At 38.6% G+C, this 18,374-nt stretch overlaps 2 protein-coding genes across 2 annotated transcripts in view; both read left to right on the top strand.

Moving 5' to 3' along the window:
• Positions 1 to 6,501, top strand: part of LOC148732105 (MAM and LDL-receptor class A domain-containing protein 2-like) — a 55,072-nt gene extending 48,571 nt beyond the window's left edge. Inside the window, exons 57-65 of the mRNA XM_088756410.1 lie at positions 166 to 237; positions 396 to 467; positions 923 to 1,968; positions 3,022 to 3,230; positions 3,727 to 3,898; positions 4,426 to 4,486; positions 4,960 to 5,152; positions 5,242 to 5,421; positions 5,642 to 6,501. Coding sequence (XP_088612536.1) covers positions 166 to 237; positions 396 to 467; positions 923 to 1,968; positions 3,022 to 3,230; positions 3,727 to 3,898; positions 4,426 to 4,486; positions 4,960 to 5,152; positions 5,242 to 5,421; positions 5,642 to 5,746 — 2,110 coding nt within the window. The 3' untranslated portion in view covers positions 5,747 to 6,501. The remainder of the gene's footprint in view (positions 1 to 165; positions 238 to 395; positions 468 to 922; positions 1,969 to 3,021; positions 3,231 to 3,726; positions 3,899 to 4,425; positions 4,487 to 4,959; positions 5,153 to 5,241; positions 5,422 to 5,641) is intronic.
• Positions 6,502 to 11,880: 5,379 nt separating this feature from the next.
• On the top strand, positions 11,881 to 18,108 carry LOC148732104 (uncharacterized). The gene is made up of 8 exons (XM_088756329.1): positions 11,881 to 12,022; positions 12,529 to 12,591; positions 14,852 to 15,148; positions 15,408 to 15,518; positions 15,798 to 16,086; positions 16,520 to 16,713; positions 17,110 to 17,285; positions 17,648 to 18,108. Exons 3-8 carry the CDS (start codon positions 15,050 to 15,052, stop codon positions 17,901 to 17,903), a joined length of 1,125 nt encoding a protein of 374 aa, XP_088612455.1. The 5' UTR covers positions 11,881 to 12,022; positions 12,529 to 12,591; positions 14,852 to 15,049; the 3' UTR covers positions 17,904 to 18,108.
• Positions 18,109 to 18,374: the final 266 nt, after the last annotated feature.

Here is an 18,374-nt window from a genome sequence, read left to right as displayed (position 1 = left end):
TCATTTCTGTTGTGCATATTGTAATTCGTTTCTAGAAATAGCCAATTAAGATAGAAAATTCAAGTGAGGTCCATTGAGATTCTCCACAAAACGTTTGAATTATCAATTTTATGACAGAAGTCATTTTTAATTTAATTGTCATCCGTATTGCGCTGTTTTCCTCAGAAACTTGAGTGAGAACGAGCTAACTACAGTGACGAAGGGAACCTTCAAAGGACTTAAATCACTGGAATATTTGTGAGTAGAGCGTTTGTTGATCACTTTATGTCGATAAAAAAACTTAAGTTGAAAAAATTCCTAGGTGGTAAGCTTGACAGCTGCCTTAAATCAAATCTTACATTGTAAAAAAAAAAGACAGTTTGTCAATTCGTCAATTGTTTTATCCATTACTACAGGTATCTAAGCAATAACAAGTTATCTGACGTACCTTCCGATGCATTTAGTGAACTAGTAAACATGAAGTATTTGTGAGTATCTATCAATGAATTTTCTACGCTTTTTGGCCTTCAAAATCGTCCTATTTCACGAAGCGCTTTCCAATTTCGCCCAATCAGATTTAGAAGAACCTTATTAGATATTAAAATAGAATTTTGCCTTAATAATATAAACAAGTAATCGCATGTTTCGTCGTAAGGTTAACAATCATTATCACTTGTGAAAACATGAGGGATATTACTCCTTACTTTTACACGCCTAGGCAAAACTATACGAACACAAGTCAACCGGCATCAAGTACGGAAAATTATTGTGCATTTCATTGGTTTAGAGGGTGTACAGATTAATCTGAACCAATCAAAAAGCAACGAAAAGCAAAACAAGTGCATTCCTTTACTACTTTCGACATTTGAATAAAAACCTCCCCAAGGGAGGAAAGAGGTAAAATTGTCAATCGTGCCTATCATGAGATGTTTCTTTTGCACAGGAAACTCGACCGATTTATCTTTTGCTGCTACGCCATAAAGTTAATCGATGGAGTTAACTGCGATGCGCCAATGAACGAGTTTTCGAGCTGTGACGACCTCATGAAAAACGAAACTGCTCAGGTCTGTATCTGGATTCTGGGAATACTTGCGCTCCTTGGCAACGTCCTCGTCATAATATGGCGTGCCTTTGATAAAGAAGAAAGCAGGGTTCAGTCTTGTCTGCTGACCAATCTGGCCGTGGCTGATCTGTTTATGGGCGTCTATTTATTAACGATCGCCATCATGGACTCAAGATGGCGAGGGGAATACTTTAAGCATGACATTAAATGGAGATCTGGCATCAGCTGTCAAGTCGTTGGAGCTCTTTCGATGCTCTCTAGTGAAGTTTCTGTCCTGATTCTCACCATCATCACCATCGACCGACTTATCTGTATCGTCTTCCCATTCAAGTTCAAGCGCCTTACTTACAAAGCGGCCGTTTTCGCCTGCATAGGTGTATGGATGTTTGGCATAGTCATATCTGTGATGCCTATCACCGGAATAAACTACTTTTACGATGAAAGCGGGGATTTCGGTTTCTATAGTCGCTCTGCCGTCTGCCTTCCGCTTCAGCTTTCTGAGGGCACACCGGCTGGCTGGGAATACTCCGTGTCATTCTTTGTGGGCTTGAACTTCATTTCTTTCACCTTTATCCTCGCGGCGTATATCTCAATATTTTGGACGGTAAAGCGTGCTGCACGTGCAGCGCGATCGACGAATTTCAAAAAGGAATCCGAGATGGCCAAGAGGCTTGCCTTCATCGTGATGACAGACTTCTGCTGCTGGATGCCCATCATAACAATCAGTGTTTTATCGCTAACTGGGAATTTTGAGGATCCAAACAAAATCGCCTACGTGTGGATTGCCGTGTTTGTTCTTCCTATCAACTCCTCCATAAATCCAATCCTGTACACTTTTTCCACCCAACGAGCAAGGCAAAGCTTAACCAAAAAGGGAACACATATCACTGGTATTGTAATGAAGACATTGAACGAGCGAATGCCAGGTGAGTAATGACAATTATCGGTGAACTGAGTGTACTTAATTGGAGGGGATGGGCCAATGACGAATAAAGGGAGAATAAGGAAAGCACCTTTTGTTCCTTATTTTTCTACTGGGACTTTTGGCCCCTGTTATTTTTGCACCCTCCTCCCCCCTCCTCATCCTCTTCACCCAGAGCCTGACACAGTTGTTATCATCTTTGGAGTCCCTCTCGGGACCAGAAGCATGTAGAAAGGGAGACCGAGGAAATCGTCCATAATGATTTCGTGGGTGGCTAGATGCCTTGGGACCTCAACTTCGGCAGAATTTTTAATTTAAAATTGAACATCCTTGCATTCCACAAAAAGAAGTAAATGATTCGCCGTTCTCAGACCACATAGATTTTGGCGATGTCATGTTGTTTTTAGCAGAGTATGGCCAATCATGGTTTGCTTGAGGTCCCTGCCAAGGTCTTGGGGGGCAGTAACCCACAAAAAGGTGAATCTCCAGAGGCGGATCCAGGAGGAGGGTCCGGGGGGTCCGGACCCCCCCATCAGACCTGATGCTTACAACTTTGAGACTGAAATTCTTACATCGACAGGATCGTATATCATTTTTTAACTAATTGATTTTTTTAGTTAATGAATCCAAGCAAACGGTAAGCAGCCAAAGAATTATAACGTGCAACCGCGACTGGTGGGAGGGGGTGTGGGGTGTGGGGGAGAAGTAATTTGCCTCAAAAGAACTCAACAGTCCTTTCTGAACCAAAGTTTGCCCCCCCCCCCCCCCAATCAAAAATTCCTGGATCCGCCCCTGATCTCCCCTTTAAAGAACCTTTCAAAAAGACACTTTGTAGAGAACTACTTCCAAGAAGTACGTTCGATATCTTATGGAAAAGTACAAGTCAAGCAACGCATATTTTCTAAAATTGAAGATAAATCTCGAATGCAATCAAATTCGAGATATGAAAAACTTGTCTTAAACGAGGAATACTTCTTCAGTGCTGTGTGCGAGTAAGTCCTTGTATTTCTGTCGCAGACTAACATGTAGTTGCATGATTTATTTTTATTCATGTAAGGTCGGAGGCAGGCAGTGGATTTGATGAAACCATCCCATGATGCCACCCTTATCGCTGATATCATCGCTTTCCCACGTCCCTTGCCTTCACTAGGACAGCATGAACGAGACAATAGTGAACACAATAGTGAACACATGATGCACTCTAAACTGAAGCTGATTGAAGAAGTGAATATTCTAAAAGACGACACCGCTGGAAAACCTGCCATTGTAAGTGTGTGAAACAATGTTTACCAAAAGACAAAATCCTGATATCCTGGGGGAAAGATTTATAGAGCTATGCAAGTACATATGACATGCTACCTAGCATGCGATCACTCTCAATGTTGCTCATCGGTCAGAGTATATTACCAGTCTGTGGAAGGTTGAGGATTTTATCTCGGTTAGGATCTCAGACTTGGCTTTTATCCGTGTTAACCACTGACTATCTCAACGATTTAGCTGGGGAATTAGTGGTCAAAGCATGCATTGGACTGAACACAAACTGGAGAAGCTAAGTTCGAGCCCTGCCCAAGTCACTGCATCGTGTTCTTGGCCAGGACATTTGACGATCATGAGCAATTGATTTACACTTAGGAGTATAAATTATTACCAGCGAACCAACAGACTCACTCGACCTAAAGACTTGTTGGATGGGAGGGGAGGGAAGGGAGGGCCATTAGGCTGGTATGGGTTTAACCTTCGCAATGAATCTTTGCTGTTTCAGGGTTATGCTTTAGCTTGGTCTGAGGGAGAAGACATTTCAAGCATGGTGTTATTGAAATACTTTGCCACAAAATACAAAGAAGACTGGATTCGAGAAGTTGATGTGGCAAAGAGCCTGTGTAGTGAGAGAAAAGAATTTCCTTTTCTTTTCAATTATCGTTGGCACTCCACAGGCAAGTGAATAAAAGCTCCATGTGTTTTGTCCTCTGAACGGAATCATATACTATTACTATGATTTGGGGTTAAACGAAAAGTTAACCAGCATCGAAATTGCCGAGGAATTAGAAACACTTTCCTACTGTTTTTAAGTGTTTTAATATCCTGCTGTGCAAATATGATTGATTGCTGCTAAATATTCTTACATGAATATAAGGCAGAAGCGCTTTGACCCCGGGTCTCCCTGAGGGATTTTGAAAATTACTTGATAGGAAAAAAATAATTCCCACGTGATGCAGAATAGATGCACTCAAAATGAGTTCAAATTTTTTAAGTAGCCAGTTCTACCTTCTTGCCGTTGTTGTCAACAAAATTTTTCAGCTAACAAAGTATTTGAGCCTTTCAATGAAACTTTTTTGTAAATATGCAGGCCGGGGTTCTTGAATGAGTTTGTCAAGTCATCTAGTATTTTCATTCAGTCATTTTGCTTTCTTCTAATGAATTCCTTCTTTGCTCAAGTATTGTTTCTACTTTTCCCTTGCAGCCCGTGACCATGATATTGATCACGGGAAAGTGAAGATTCGCGAGTTACAATCGAATAGTCTGTAAGAAACAGCTTTCATGTTGAAAGACAATTAAAAATTATCATAGAAATTCATCACAGGAATATTTGAGTGAGGCCAAAACATCAAGAAGTTCGAAAAAAATTAAACTTAAATGGTTTGACGTGTTAGACGCGTTAACGAAGCCGTGATTGGCTTTAGTTTTGTATCTGATTGGTCGAGAAGGCGACGCGAGCTTTTAAGACTATCACAGGGCAAAGTAAGCCAAGCCTGATGCAGAAGCAGTCTAAATTTTGAGCCCTGAAAAAGACATTCGAAACATGAAATGACCTGACCTGATCTAATAAATTGATCAGCCTTTCCCGGCCATTACAAGTCTCTTCCTGTTCAAAAAACAACTATTGTATTTACTTTCCCACCATACTCGTAGGACAGTGAAGGAAGGAACACAAAGTAGTCGTAACTGGGCTTGTTGTATGTGATGATGTCCAAAATATATGCCCCTTTTGTTTCAGATTGATTTGCTACAATTTTGTGTCGAGTTCAACATTGCAAGATTTTCTTAGCGACGAGGGAACTGTCCTTAATTTTGATGCGGTTTGTGCTATAGCCTGTGACGTCATCAGCGCTATAGAACGACTACAGGAACTTGGGATGGTGCATAAGAACGTCACAACAAGCAACATTTTGATTGCTCAATCCTTAAGGGTAAATAAACTTTCCATCTTTTTGCCAAATCGTATTAGATGCTAATTAGAATCACTCGGTCAAAAGTACATATTATCGATTATTTTCAGCTTCCTCTCGTGAGAGCGGTCTTGGGAGGATTGTCTCGAGTGTCCAAGAAGAGTAAGCCTAGTTCGTTTACAAACTGGGGAGCTTATAGGCAGATTTGTCATGGCAACGATATTGAGCAGTTTGGACAGTTGATAGCCACTCTATTAGGACACTGTCATGGGTCCAGTGAATACGCCCAGGTAGGGTTATTACTAGTGACAGCTTGATAACCAGCTGCTGATCAGGAAATGAGCCCACAATCCTCCCTGTAATGTCTGGTATTGGATGGCAAGACATGGCCTGATTCAAAGCCATTAAATTGGCACGAAGAAAATGACCATTATATCGATAATGTTTTCTGTTTCTTCAAAACGAAAGAGGTAGCTTTTCTCTCCTTACTAAATTTGACTTTTTTTTCAGCTGCATGAAATCATGAACCTGTGTTTTGAGGAAACAGCCGAAAATAACGGACCTAAGGCGTCTAACATCCGCGAATTGCTGGAGGAGATTCAGCATCGAGTTTAAGTCCGGGAGACATATTTATAAATGGAAAAAAGCTTGGCACAGTATTATTTTACTGAATGCAACTCTTATCTCTAGATGGACAATTTATGAAGTATTTTATTGTAAACCGTATTTACTGACTCTACTGTGTGTTCATTAGATAAAAGCTGATTTTAATAAGCTATCCATCTAATATGGAGTCCTTCCTTGCCATGCACTCTAATATATAGATTTAGCCAAGCCTAAAAGCGGAGCTCCCAAGTTCGTAATATTAATGATAACATAAAAGATGGGCATTTGCCAAGGCTCTCCTGAGTCACCCCTCCCTTACGTACGCTCGGTCAGTCACGTGACAACCAAAAGATTGATCATATTATATGGGTATGGGGCTCTACACCACGCCCGCTTCGCGCGCGTGGGAGCCCCGGTTTGCGCGATTCTGAAAATAAGCTTGCTATTCCGGCTTGCCACGCACTAACTATTATAAACTATAGTGGTGCAGTCCTCTGGAACAGCATACCCTCAGCTGCTAGGCAAGCAACATCTCTGGCTAATTTCCGACGATTGTTAATTAATTCCGACACGGCATTCATGTAAAACAGGCTTTAATTTATAATTTACCTTCTGTAATAGTTAGTAATATTTTAAATTAGACTAATATACATAGTTTATACATAGTATAAATAGTTCTTCGTAATTAGTTGTAGCTTTCATATTAAACTATTAATGCCTGATGTGTTTAACCGTGTTTAAATAAAGATGATGATGATAATGATGATGGTGACGAGGGAACCAGTCATTATTTTTATTGCATGGCGAGGGGGGGGGGGTTGGGGGGAGAAGTTTGAGAACTATTGAAAATCGGCTGCCAATGATAGGGGATCCCATGAATATTGCAAAGCCTCATGGGGGAATCGGATCAGGTAAACATATCAAACTCACGGGGTACAAATAGTCTCTTACTGAATTTCGTGACCACGCCCACTTAATCGGCCCACTCAAATCGAGTGCGATTTTTGGATGTTATATCATCTTGCCGACTCTCTGTATAAAAAGTTAACAATGTACCACCGAAATATTGAACTATAATATCATGGCTTTCCCTTTTGTGTATTTTCGTACGACAAAGTAAAGTTTTTCCCTCATCATTTTCACCTTTTCCCGAGCGGGTCCGTCAAAATTAAGAAGGCGTTCGTGGTCAAAACAACACCGAGCAAGGAGTCTTGGGCGATTTCTCTCTTACGCAAGCGCAAATTGAAAATGTACCGCCAAAGTCAAAGAGAGAAACAAATTTCCTTTGTTTTGATCTGTAAATTGTCGAACAAGGAGCAGATTGAACCTCGTCAAATGGCTAGTCAAAACAGCCACACCTTCCTCCTTTTGCTCATTTCCTGTTTTATAAGCGTGAAAGCAGTGGGAGAAGAATCGGGTAGCTCGGAAAGCGCTTCACCATCGTTTACTTACGAGATAAACAAGTAAGATTTGTAAAGTTATTTTCCGAAAGAGTCGGAATAAATACATGTTTTTCTCAGGTTAGATTGCTGTTTTTACCCTAAACGTCGTCCAATAAATTTTTGTTGCAGCCTACTAATCTCTACAATTTCGAAGGAAAATATTCAGATGCTTCACCGTCCCCGAAGGGGGTTCTGTCCTGGTGTACCGGTTCACAAGGGAATTACCATTGTTCTTTCTTTGTTTAGGAGTTATCGGTTAGCTATTGTGTATTGTTTGGTCTTTTGTGTTGGCTCTTGTGAACCGGTAAACGAGGATAGAACCCCGAAGGGTCTCCACTCATCGAAGCGTGTACTGTAGCCAATGTAGTGAATTTTCAGTCTCTTGATGGGTTTGTCAACCTCCGTGACTTCAATATCATACAATTTTGTATCTTTTCTCTGTGAAATGACCTTTTTAACAGGGGTGTATGCTGAGTATTCGTTGCAGAATCGCCTTTGTTCTCTTATCTCTCTCCTTGGCTTGTCCGCCATTTTGAAAATTTGCTCAGGGGGGCATCTGGGTTAGCGGCCGCGCCAGGCTGGAACCGACAAAAACAAATGTCCATCGCAGTGGGGAAACAGTTTGATATGTTTATCGTAGCATAATCAAATCCTCCGAAATCCCCTCCTCACCCCTTTTCCTCCCCTCACCCTCCCCTCCCCTCACCCTCCCCTCCCATCTCCTCCCCTCCCCCTCAGTTGACAGTCTGTCATTTGCACAAATGAAAAGCTAGGAAACTTTTTCGAGTGATGGTGTGAAGTTAATGTTTTTGTTGAAACTACGATCGATATGTTTCTATTTTTCTGTTATATTTATTCGAAGTCTGGAAGGAAATGAAGCCAAATTAGAGATTCCCGTTCCCTGTAGGCGTCGAATTAAATCTATCTAGAAAAATCTATCTTTGAGTAGTCTCGCGGTATTTTTTAATTGTTCAAGAAAATTGAAATTAGCAAGTTATTCTTTGGAACACAAAATGGAAATTACACTTTAAGCTATTAAGTGTAACTGAAAGATTTCCCTTGGAAACATGTTTGATCTGCATGTGCTGAGTTCAGTCGACAAATTCGATACGTCTTTTGAATAATCACCGTTTGAAAATATTAAATTGACATTTGTTCTGTATGTAGTTATTCTACTCTACTAGGCTTATGATTATTTTTGTTTTAGGATTTGAGCCAATTCACTATGCGAAAACCAATGTGTGAAACAAAAAACAATTGTTCCTTTCCTGGTCATCGAATACTCTCGATTCATGGATCTTATTAAAATATTATAAACTTTGGGTTTCCTTCATCCGTGAGCCGTTGTAGGGAAAAGAGGGCCGGCTTTTAACGACAATATCCGCTTTGCAGAAACAGATGTCTTGCTATCCTCTAAATATAGCAAAAAAAAAAAAAATGTAAAAATTTGCGACATACAGCTTATACAACATCACCAATCACGTAGCTCCATTTTCTGCCTTTTAAAGCACACACAACCCACAATTCCTCTATTCGCTCCGAAGAAGGGCTAACGCTCGAAACGTCAGCTTTTATTTCAACTTTGTTGATATATTCAAATTATACAACATCATATGCCTTCTTGCTAAAACATAAACTCACTCGATCTGTAAGGATTGATGTCATTTCCGCGTAAGACCTGAGAAATGTGCGAAGCATTAAAACGCACGTGCAAAGCCGTCGTTTTGCTGATTAAAGTTTTGAACAATTTTTCATTTTTTACTTCGTTGTTGTCTTTGCTTATTTTAAAGGCCCATAATTAAAATCTAAACATCCTATTACAATTCTTTTTCCGATATAATACTGATTTGGCGCACCATACGTTCTCAAGCCTTGTCGAAAAATCAGCCGCTATCTGCCCTACCAGGTTTAGCGTTAATCGAATAAGCAGTTAAGTATTTTTTTTTTCTACTCCTTACTGTATTTTAAGCGAGTCCTTTTTGCTTTTTAAGCACAGAATAATCATGATCATATTGACAAAAGCGCCCCCCTCCCCCAAAATTTAGTTCTATTCAATCTTTTCTTGGTTGATTTTAAACATTGTGATGATTCTTTGATTTGAAACTTTAATGTACTTTCAAAAATAATTTGCACGATTTAAACACACTCTATCCAGAAACAGATTTTAAATTTTGCCTGATCCTTTCGAAATTGGGTAAATGCCACAATAAACCACAATACGATATAGTATAAAAAATTTGACATTTCAACCGTCAGTAACGAATTTTTGCAGATGAGAAGCAGAATAGGATGCTTTCGTTTTAATCCCTTTTCCACAATTTGTTTCAGGCGTCAATATGCCAATTAATTGAATCCCTCTAGCGATCACTGTGTTTTCAGTTTTCCGCTGTGGGAGCTTGTTCTAGGCGATGAGGACGTGAAATCTGTACCCTTTTTTCACTAGCATGTGAACACAAAAGTTTTTGCCATCTAGCACAGATGCGATGGTAATAAACTTGTAAGTCTCTAAATTTTATTTGCAGATCCACTCAGTTTATACAAACAGAAGCATATTCAGTCAAAGTTGTTGTGCTTTCTTTTATTTCTTTCTTCTTTCTCTCTCTTTTAACTCGACAAAATTTGATTATTCCTCCTGGTTGAGTTCTTCGATGTGAGGTATAAGCGCAAGGCCAAAATACGGCAAACGTACCGGTTCGGTTTTGACACCCGATTGTCAACTGCCGGATATGGACCTCAAGGTGTATCTCAGTCTACGGAAATATTTCACCGAATTTTGTCATAATTTATTTTGTAACGTAAGTGATTTTGTTGAGTTGTTTATTACTGTTTAAGATCCCGCTTCTTGATTAATTACCCTCCTTCATTTTATCAAAAACTGTGTTATTTCCCCATGCTGTTTAATAAGTTGACAGCTGGCCAGACGGCGCCTACTGTCCTGTCAGTGTAATCCCTGTGACTGAGACTAAATGGTTTTCTTTATCATTAATGTTTAGAACCCTGAAGTCTCTTGTGTTTCTTCCACGCTACACCACTTCCCTCTGAAATACAACGTTTCAAGTCGACTTAAGCGTCACTTTTATTGTTTTTGACATAAAACAGTTCATTCTCTACAAAAAAAAAAAAAACAAAACAAAAAAAAAATAGACACGAAGCAACTGATCCAATCATGAAGTCCTTCCGCAAATGAATTTTCACTGAAATTGCATAAAATGAGGCGGCAAATAAATTATATTATCAAACGTTTCTTGTTGTGAAAACTTGGTGGATAAAACGTCTATTTGCATCATACAAAGAGAGAATGTGTAGTCGACTGAACAACCTTTCACCGCAGTTGTTAAATTATTCATGTCGCTGAGAGCTTAAACAATATTTTTGGTGCTTAGCCAATCAAATTCTTTGTTGACGTATACTTCGCGCACGTGGGTTAAAGGTGTGCGAGGATTGTTTTTTTTTCTTGTAGCCGGTTTTCTGCAGCTTTTTTTTTCCATCTTCCTGTGTCCGGGATATTTCTGAGGGTACCGGAAGTCTGATGAAATCAAACTCAGTCTGTTGCTCGTTCCTGTTTTGTGCAGGTGTGGAAGACAACAAACCGGTAATTATCCGTAAGTTTCGAATTTTTATTGACCGTGAAATTTACATAAGGAAATTTTCATTTCTAAGCGCCATGAAAACAATTAGACTAAATCTAAAATTGATTTTTGTTGGCGTGAAAACATTAAGATTTTCCTTGTGGTCGTTAAAGGTGAATTTTTTTTCTTCTCTCTTTTTTTTTTTTCCTTCATCTTCTTCTTCTCGCGGGTTATTCTGTTTGAAACTGTAAGAAACTAATGTTTATTTCTCTTTTTCTTTTCTTTTCGTGACGAAAGTGTATACATGTTGATTAAAAATCGACATGAAATTGATTCTAATAAATTTAGGTCTATTGTGTTCGATGTCTGCTTGCTTTGTAAATTTAAGCTCAAGTCCAGGCGAATTAGCCGATAACGGCTGATTGGTTTCGAAGTGGTTTGAAGGGAATATTCGCTTTCGAAAAATGGCAGTCCGAGGGCGCCACCATAGGTCGGTGCGCTTTATATTGATTGTCCGTGAAATAACAGACTTAGATGCAGTCGGATGCCTCAGAACAATAGTATTTTGTTTGGCACCGCTCCAAAGCAAAGCTCCCGAGAGTATTTTAAACAATACATCACACCCCTAAGAGTGTTGTTTTGTCACCATGGCGGAGAGAATAATTTAATTTCTACCCGCAAATACGTGTAAAATATTGCTGGGACACCGCAGAAGAAACAAAATTGATCTGTTTCTGCGCGTTTTATTTTCTGTTTTTGGGAGGCCAAGTGCTCGCGTGGTGAGAATCGAAAGCGTATTGTCATCAAAAGTTCAAAGCTGTTTTTACAGCGCCTTTCCTGTTTGTGCTTGAATTTTATTTTTACTGCTGTCGATTATGTGATTCTGAGATTCTGTAAGTGCCTCATAATGGAAGGGATGCTGTGATCGAAATAAAACAAAAATTTAAGACTAAAGCGAAAAAAAAACACATTTCTTTTCACAAGTGAAAATAAAAAAATATATTCAGGTCGCCGACCCATGGAGGTGCAGTATGACATTCCGTGTCAAGCGTGACAAGATAATGGGCTTGTCTGATTGGTCAGTTTTGTTGCTGATTGGTCGGACCGTGTGGTTCAGACCGCCCGACCCTTTTGTAGCTGGCATGTTTTTCAGTCGTTCCGTTTTAACTGCTGTAAAATCTTCATTTTTAGGGCGAAAAACGGAGCTATTACTGCAGACAAAACTTTAACGAATAAGACGAGTTGTCGGAATCAACAGATCGAAGTTTGACGAGGTTTGTACCGCGTTTTATAGTTTTTTATTATCTTCGTCTTGAACCAATTGGTATTTCAAGCATCTATGAATGTGTATGGCGTGAATTGTAAAATCTAGAAGACCTCAGGAAATTCATACTTTCTGTTGGTAGTCTTTTGAGGAATTATTCTTTAGAGTCATTTAAACATGTTGAACATTTTGTGAACGCATCTTGTTCAGTCTGAAAGCCAAAACTCGTAATTTTACACGAGTGATCGAAGAATATGTAATGTTATGATTGACAAACATAGCTGCGCGATTTGAATTTCTAATTTTGTCACATTCGGTAAAAGATTTGTAGATTGCTTATCACCCAAGCAAAACCAACGCTACATGCATAAAAAACTGTTTCGTGGTCGTAGCTTCTAATCGGAATTGGTATTGTATGATTCCGCTAAAACGATTTACTGTTCAAACGCCAGGTACTCGTCGTTTAATTTAACTTTAGTGGCTTGGCGTAAAATTATGTATGTGTGATTTTTACAGATTAAAACGCTCGCAAAAGTTATACTTCTGAGGGAAATGATTGTAATGCTTTTCGTTTGACAGGTAAGATCAGATGTTTGTCTATTTTATTTAGTTTTTTAGGTTGCCTTTTGAAACTTGAGCGTGGCCAAAATGGCTAAAAAAGGGTTTTAAAAAGTAATTTTTAACGTGAATGCAAGCGAGAATTTCGTGATTGAGTTAAAAGCACTTTATATACAGCGCAGTAATTTGTGGCTATTCGCAGAATGGACTACTTTTTTAAAATTTGCCGACAATTGATGAAGTTGATAAGTGATCAAGTTATTTGAAATGTGTTGATATTTTGTTTAGATATAAACTGGGGATAATTTGATACATTCGTTGTGTTCACAGGGAACCAAATTCACGAGATTTTTAGGTCGTCTGGTTGGATAAACTTAAAGTAAAAGTCGTCCATTTTTTCTTTTGGAACTTGCTACTCCCTCACAAAGCCCTTTTCTCTGAGACGGAAATCTGCATAACATGTTGTTTCCTAAACTTCAGAATCATTCGGGCAAGAACTTACGTAAGCAAACCATTTGATAAATGTAAATCCTTTTATAACTCCTCGTCCACGTCACAGGGCCTTATTGCTTGCTTCAAAACGTGTTTGGTATGTTCGAAATACTACTTTAATCGATTAATTAGAGGATTTGGTATTAGTAACATGATATTTGCCGCTCTATTCTGGCGACGACCGCTCATTCGTTACATGAATTTTTACGGTGCCCGTTTGGGCTATTTTAAAGCCATTTTTGTCGACTGAAAATTTATCTTGCTAATTTAAGTTTAGCATATCTTGTCGAAGATAATCATTTTAAGTCACGAGGAGTTATCTCGACTTTTGTATATTTTTGACGGTTCTATATTTGCTAGTTACGCTGTAAAAACAATGAAAAAAACGTAACGGGAATTTTGAGTTTTCCTGAAGCGTTTTAAAACATTGTGTGGTATTGTCCCTCCAGTTTGCCGCTCAGGTAAATCTTTTGTAACTTTTGTCCTCTGTTTTTGAACCACAGAGGTTGATTTGACTTTGTTACCCTTCATTTATTTGAACAGTTGGTGAAAAACCTGTTGACCAATGAAATCATTCTCTTTGTCTCTTCAAAAAATAACCATTGTTTTTTTGTCCTTTAGCGCCTTTGTATTGTAACGCTAAATTATATTTGGACCAAAACTTGAGCTTTAAGAAATAGCTCACTTAAAAAGTTCTTGCAACCTTTGGTTTGTCACAGATGTCATTGATTTCATAGTTTGTGATGCACTTGCCAAAAACAAAAACTTCTTTTAACAGTCTGTGAATTTTGGAGAAGGAAGATAAAAAGACTAATGGCTCTTGATTGTGAAATGGAGCATGGCTTGCATAAGTGTATTTGTGAAGTGACCGGCAACAAATTTGCATTTACTTCCATAGATATTTAAAACAACATGTTTTCTTATAGAGAATGACAAAACAGAATGAACAAAAAAAAAAAAAAAAAAGAAAAAAGATCACCAACTTTTTGCTTCATTTGCCTCATGAAGCTTTGTATTGTGAACAAATAATCCAAATAGAAGAGTCTTCAAACTCTCGTGATCTTGAATTTTTTCTTTATTTGGTTAAAGATGTGTATTATGAGCAGATGATACTTACTGGTAACATGTGGCTGCATGGAAACAACAATATATCACATCTAGTACACAAAGATTGTCAATTTAAATATTTTGATTTCTTTCAGGTATGTTTATTTAGGAGTTTCATTTTGTGTTGCATATGATTTAATAAAAGCTCATTTTTGTTAATGCTTTTACTTCTACAAGGAACTTATATTCACATGTAATTTCTTCCTTTAATCTAAATACATCGTCAAGCAGAATGCAGGGATGAAGAACCAAAAAACGTCACTTTGTTTGATTTGATACCTGATTCTCAGAGTTGGAATTGTCAGAAATATATGGAAGAACAGTTTAGAGAAATGATATTGAAATCTTTGGAGTGAAGGGCCAACCCTTACTTTTGACACTTTGAAGGGACATTGAGAAAATTCATGGTTATCAATTATGAGTCTTGATATATTGATACAAATCTTCCGTATGTATATTTTCCTCCCCCCCCCAAAAAAAAAAAATGAAATATCTGGTAAATTAGTGAAATTATTTAGTGTAGCACTGATATTTGACAGTGTACATCTAGATCTTTCCGATTTCAAACTTCCTTTAAGTAGCATTTTATGATTCGAATGTGGTCCAAATTTCTTCCATTTCCATGGCGGTTGTTTCTCTATTCACACCCATAACGCACTTCCATGGAATTACGCTCAAATAGAATGCAGTCGAAAAGGTGGTGCACTAGCCAAGGTATCGCGGGAAGGCTTAAGATCTGCCTCATCTAACAAGTTGGAAGGAATGAAGCCAAAGCCGAACAACTTGCATATTGGTTTCTTGGCGCGAGACGACTGGGTTTGGATCGATGGAAACCCGTTGAACGCCTCCCTTTGGATGCGTGGATATCCGTCCGGTAACCATGGAGACCATAGTTGTGCAGTTCTCTCAGCAATTTCGTCAAGAATCACGAATGAAGATTGCAAAATGTATAAGAATGCTTTGTGCTCCAAACGTGCTGGTATGTCCCATAGTCTATACGTCGTGTGAGATTATTTGGCATACAATAGCGAATTAGGTAGTTTTCATGTTGACTTTTCAACAAAAATTCTATCGTAAAATACAACAAAACTCATTTAAACAGATTTATGATACAACTAAATACTTTCAAAAAACTTCTCACTCTTCAAAAAGTATTTTTTTATGATTTACTGGTATCACCGAAGGAAAGCAGTAACTTCTCCATTGATTCTTTGATCCACCATTTTTTTCTTTCTCAGAAAAATTCCTTATTGCGTCAAAATTTACTCCGAAGCTCGAGTGTTCTGATACCAAATGGCCCTTTTCTGGCTATTGACAGATCCTTTTCCACATGTTTTAGGTCAAAACAGGTAAGAGATAATGTGGTACAAGAGATAGCACTTACATTATAAATATCGCTAATTCGTTCATCAAAGCAAGTGAAATTATATGAACCTTTGATTGATGGTGACTCAGACAATCGTCTGTCCGTCCTTGTGCTGGCTCTATGTTTGTTTGTTTGTTTGTTTGAACACTTCACTGGTTTTTCGTTCCCCTCATTATTTATCCACTTCTCGTCGCTTTAGTTCGCGTTTGCTTCTCTGTTTAGAGTCATTTCATTAGTTTTCTCTGGCCCTCATTTCGAATAGGAGTCTAACCCTTGGTGGCAGGTGACCCTTGAAAAGCCCCTCTACGTTGAAACTGTTGAGATCACCGAAAATCTGGACTGCTGTCGACGAGATAATGGAATTCTTAGCATCGACGTATCTACTGATGAAACCAGTTTACATCCATCTTGTACCAAGTTTGTGTCCTATGGAAAGTCGTGGTGTTACAAAGTACGCTGTTCTCCACCAGCGCGTGGACGTTACGTGACATTCAAGTTGATTGGTAGCAATGTCACGCTAGTTCTTTGCCAGGTTGTGATTCGCACAGTTGGTAAGTTTCACCAGTTGCAGTTAATTAAAAAAAAAGTTAAAGTAAAATGTGCACGTAACTATGGTATCCATGACCTTTGATATGTGTCTGCGAAGCGTAATCTTCCAAACGAACCGCAAGAGAAAGGTCTCTGACGCAGGTTTGTTTTATAATTGCCTCATCGTTTGGTCACAAGGTAATGGACTGAGATTTAAAATGTCCCACCTTGTTACTGTTAACATAGCTAATTTCAGAACAGTTATCCAGATGAATGTACACACATACTCATAATACTGACAAAGTAACGATTGCAAAGCTTCAAGGATAACTTGATAACTCTTTGTCATCCAAAACTTGTAACTTCTCGTACAAATCATAAATTTCAAATGCCATTAATGTGTATAGGGGACGTTCATCTTCATTCATTTGTCTTCAATTCATTGTTGTTTTGTAGAGTTCACCAGCGAAATCCACGGAGTTTGGCGTGATGCATGGTATAACGTTAACTACGACACTACAAAAACATCAACTATGCGCGAAAATCCTGCTTTCCAATATACACCACAAAGCCAAATAATTCTTCGAGATTTCGATGCACCGGTAAATGTGGCAGAAAAGTACATTCAGCGTTTGACTGGTTACTTACAGGTAATTTTTGTCACTATAACTGTGAATACAGGTCATCAACTAACTCAACAAAATCGTCTCTAGAGTCAACAACAGATTTTTCTATGTAGTTAATGACTGCCTCACCCCGCTTAAGCTTTCTTGAAAACACCATCTACCAAAATCGTAAAACAGAAAAATCTGAGGAAGGGTTTCATTATCTGAACGAATACAGTAGTCGAAATAGTACATTTGCTTTTTCAGAACTTCCATTCGTGCACTGGAACCGGTATAAAATCGCGTGAATGGGTGGAAAAAGAGAGAGACAGCAAAATAGCTTCTTTGAAAATAAATAACCGAAAATGCAATCTCGTGTAGCCTCAGGTTGTTCTTCGTCCTTCCTTTGTCAATTGAGAAACTGCATTTATCCTTCTTCAGGCTCCTGAGAGTGGTAATTACACATTTTACGTGGCATGTGATGATTTATGTGAACTATGGATGCACGATGTTACTGAGGAAGGCATTGAAACTGTTGATAAGAAGTCAGAAAAGACTGTGTCGAAGCAACCAATCATCACTGTTGAAAGATGGACTCACCATCAACAATGGGACAAGTGAGACACGCAAAATAATAATTGATATGATTAGGGTCGCTTGAAACTTAGATGTGCATCGTAGTGCCTTCAAAGATATTCGGGAAAAAAATTTTCCACCGATTCTTAGGCACCCCAAATTCCGGATCTAATTCAGAACTTATGTGCGATCTTATGTTGTGGTATTTATTACAACACTTTTTTTGAAAGTTCACACACCTTACCTTTCCAAATAGAAAGTAACTATCCAAGGACAGGGGGAAGTAGCCTTACTCGTGTTCGTTTCATATGCAGAGAAAACCGCCGCAGGCTTTTAGGTATACACCTCAAGGTTTCTGGGCGTTCTTCTTCTTAGATCATATACGCTGTCTTGTTTTTTTAAGGTATAAAGCCCAGCAAACATCACAACCAATATTTTTGGACAAATGCCGCATTTACCAAATGGAGGTCTTTATGAGTGAAATAGTAGGCCCAGACCACGTATCTCTGGGCATGCGTAGACCAAATGGTGAATATGAACGGCCTATTCCAAGAAAAAGACTATTTTGGACTAAACCAGGTATGACGGACGGTTATGTTGTTGGATATAGCAGCTGTCATGGCCGCAAGCAAGAATCATTCAGAACTACACCGTGGTGATTATTAAAAGCTGCTTCTCCGTTCAATTCTGATAGGGACACGTAAACTAGAAGTGACACTTGAAAATCATGAATCATCCATGTTTGGTATTCGTCGGTGCGGCATTGCGTATTTCAGGTGAGTTACTCAGGTCTTGCATGTTAATAATGGGGATTCCTGTACTTCTAAGTTACCCGGAATAATTAAGCGCTACTATCAAAAATCACATATCTCTCAATTAATCTTTCAGATTTTCTTTTTCAGTTTTAAAACCTGTGCCGGTATTATCGTCGATATCAACATTAGCTAGTCAGTATTACAATAATCATCATTAAGATCCATAACTTTTGTTATTATTAGTATTACCATTGTAGGGAAAAGATATTTTATGTTTGTGTCGATGTTTCCGTTGCTCGGAAGAAATATCTATAATACTATTACCCATAAAAAGGCTTAATTGTAAAAAAGTGAACCCTGGTGGTTGATGAAAAC

The sequence above is a fragment of the Stylophora pistillata genome, chromosome 4 (genome assembly GCF_964205215.1).
Source record: "Stylophora pistillata chromosome 4, jaStyPist1.2, whole genome shotgun sequence".
NCBI lineage: Eukaryota > Metazoa > Cnidaria > Anthozoa > Scleractinia > Pocilloporidae > Stylophora > Stylophora pistillata.
Note: the sequence above shows the minus strand (reverse complement) of the source record. Positions and strands in the feature narration are given on the sequence as shown.

What these genes read in the sequence shown, in the direction of transcription:
- LOC148732104 (XM_088756329.1), top strand. Translation starts at nt 15,050, where the DNA reads ATGGAGACCATAGTTGTGCAGTTCTCTCAGCAATTTCGTCAAGAATCA. An exon ending in GGTTGTGATTCGCACAGTTG is followed by an intron (nt 16,087 to 16,519) that starts GTAAGTTTCACC and finishes GTTGTTTTGTAG; the next exon opens with AGTTCACCAGCGAAATCCAC. An exon ending in GTTTGACTGGTTACTTACAG is followed by an intron (nt 16,714 to 17,109) that starts GTAATTTTTGTC and finishes ATCCTTCTTCAG; the next exon opens with GCTCCTGAGAGTGGTAATTA.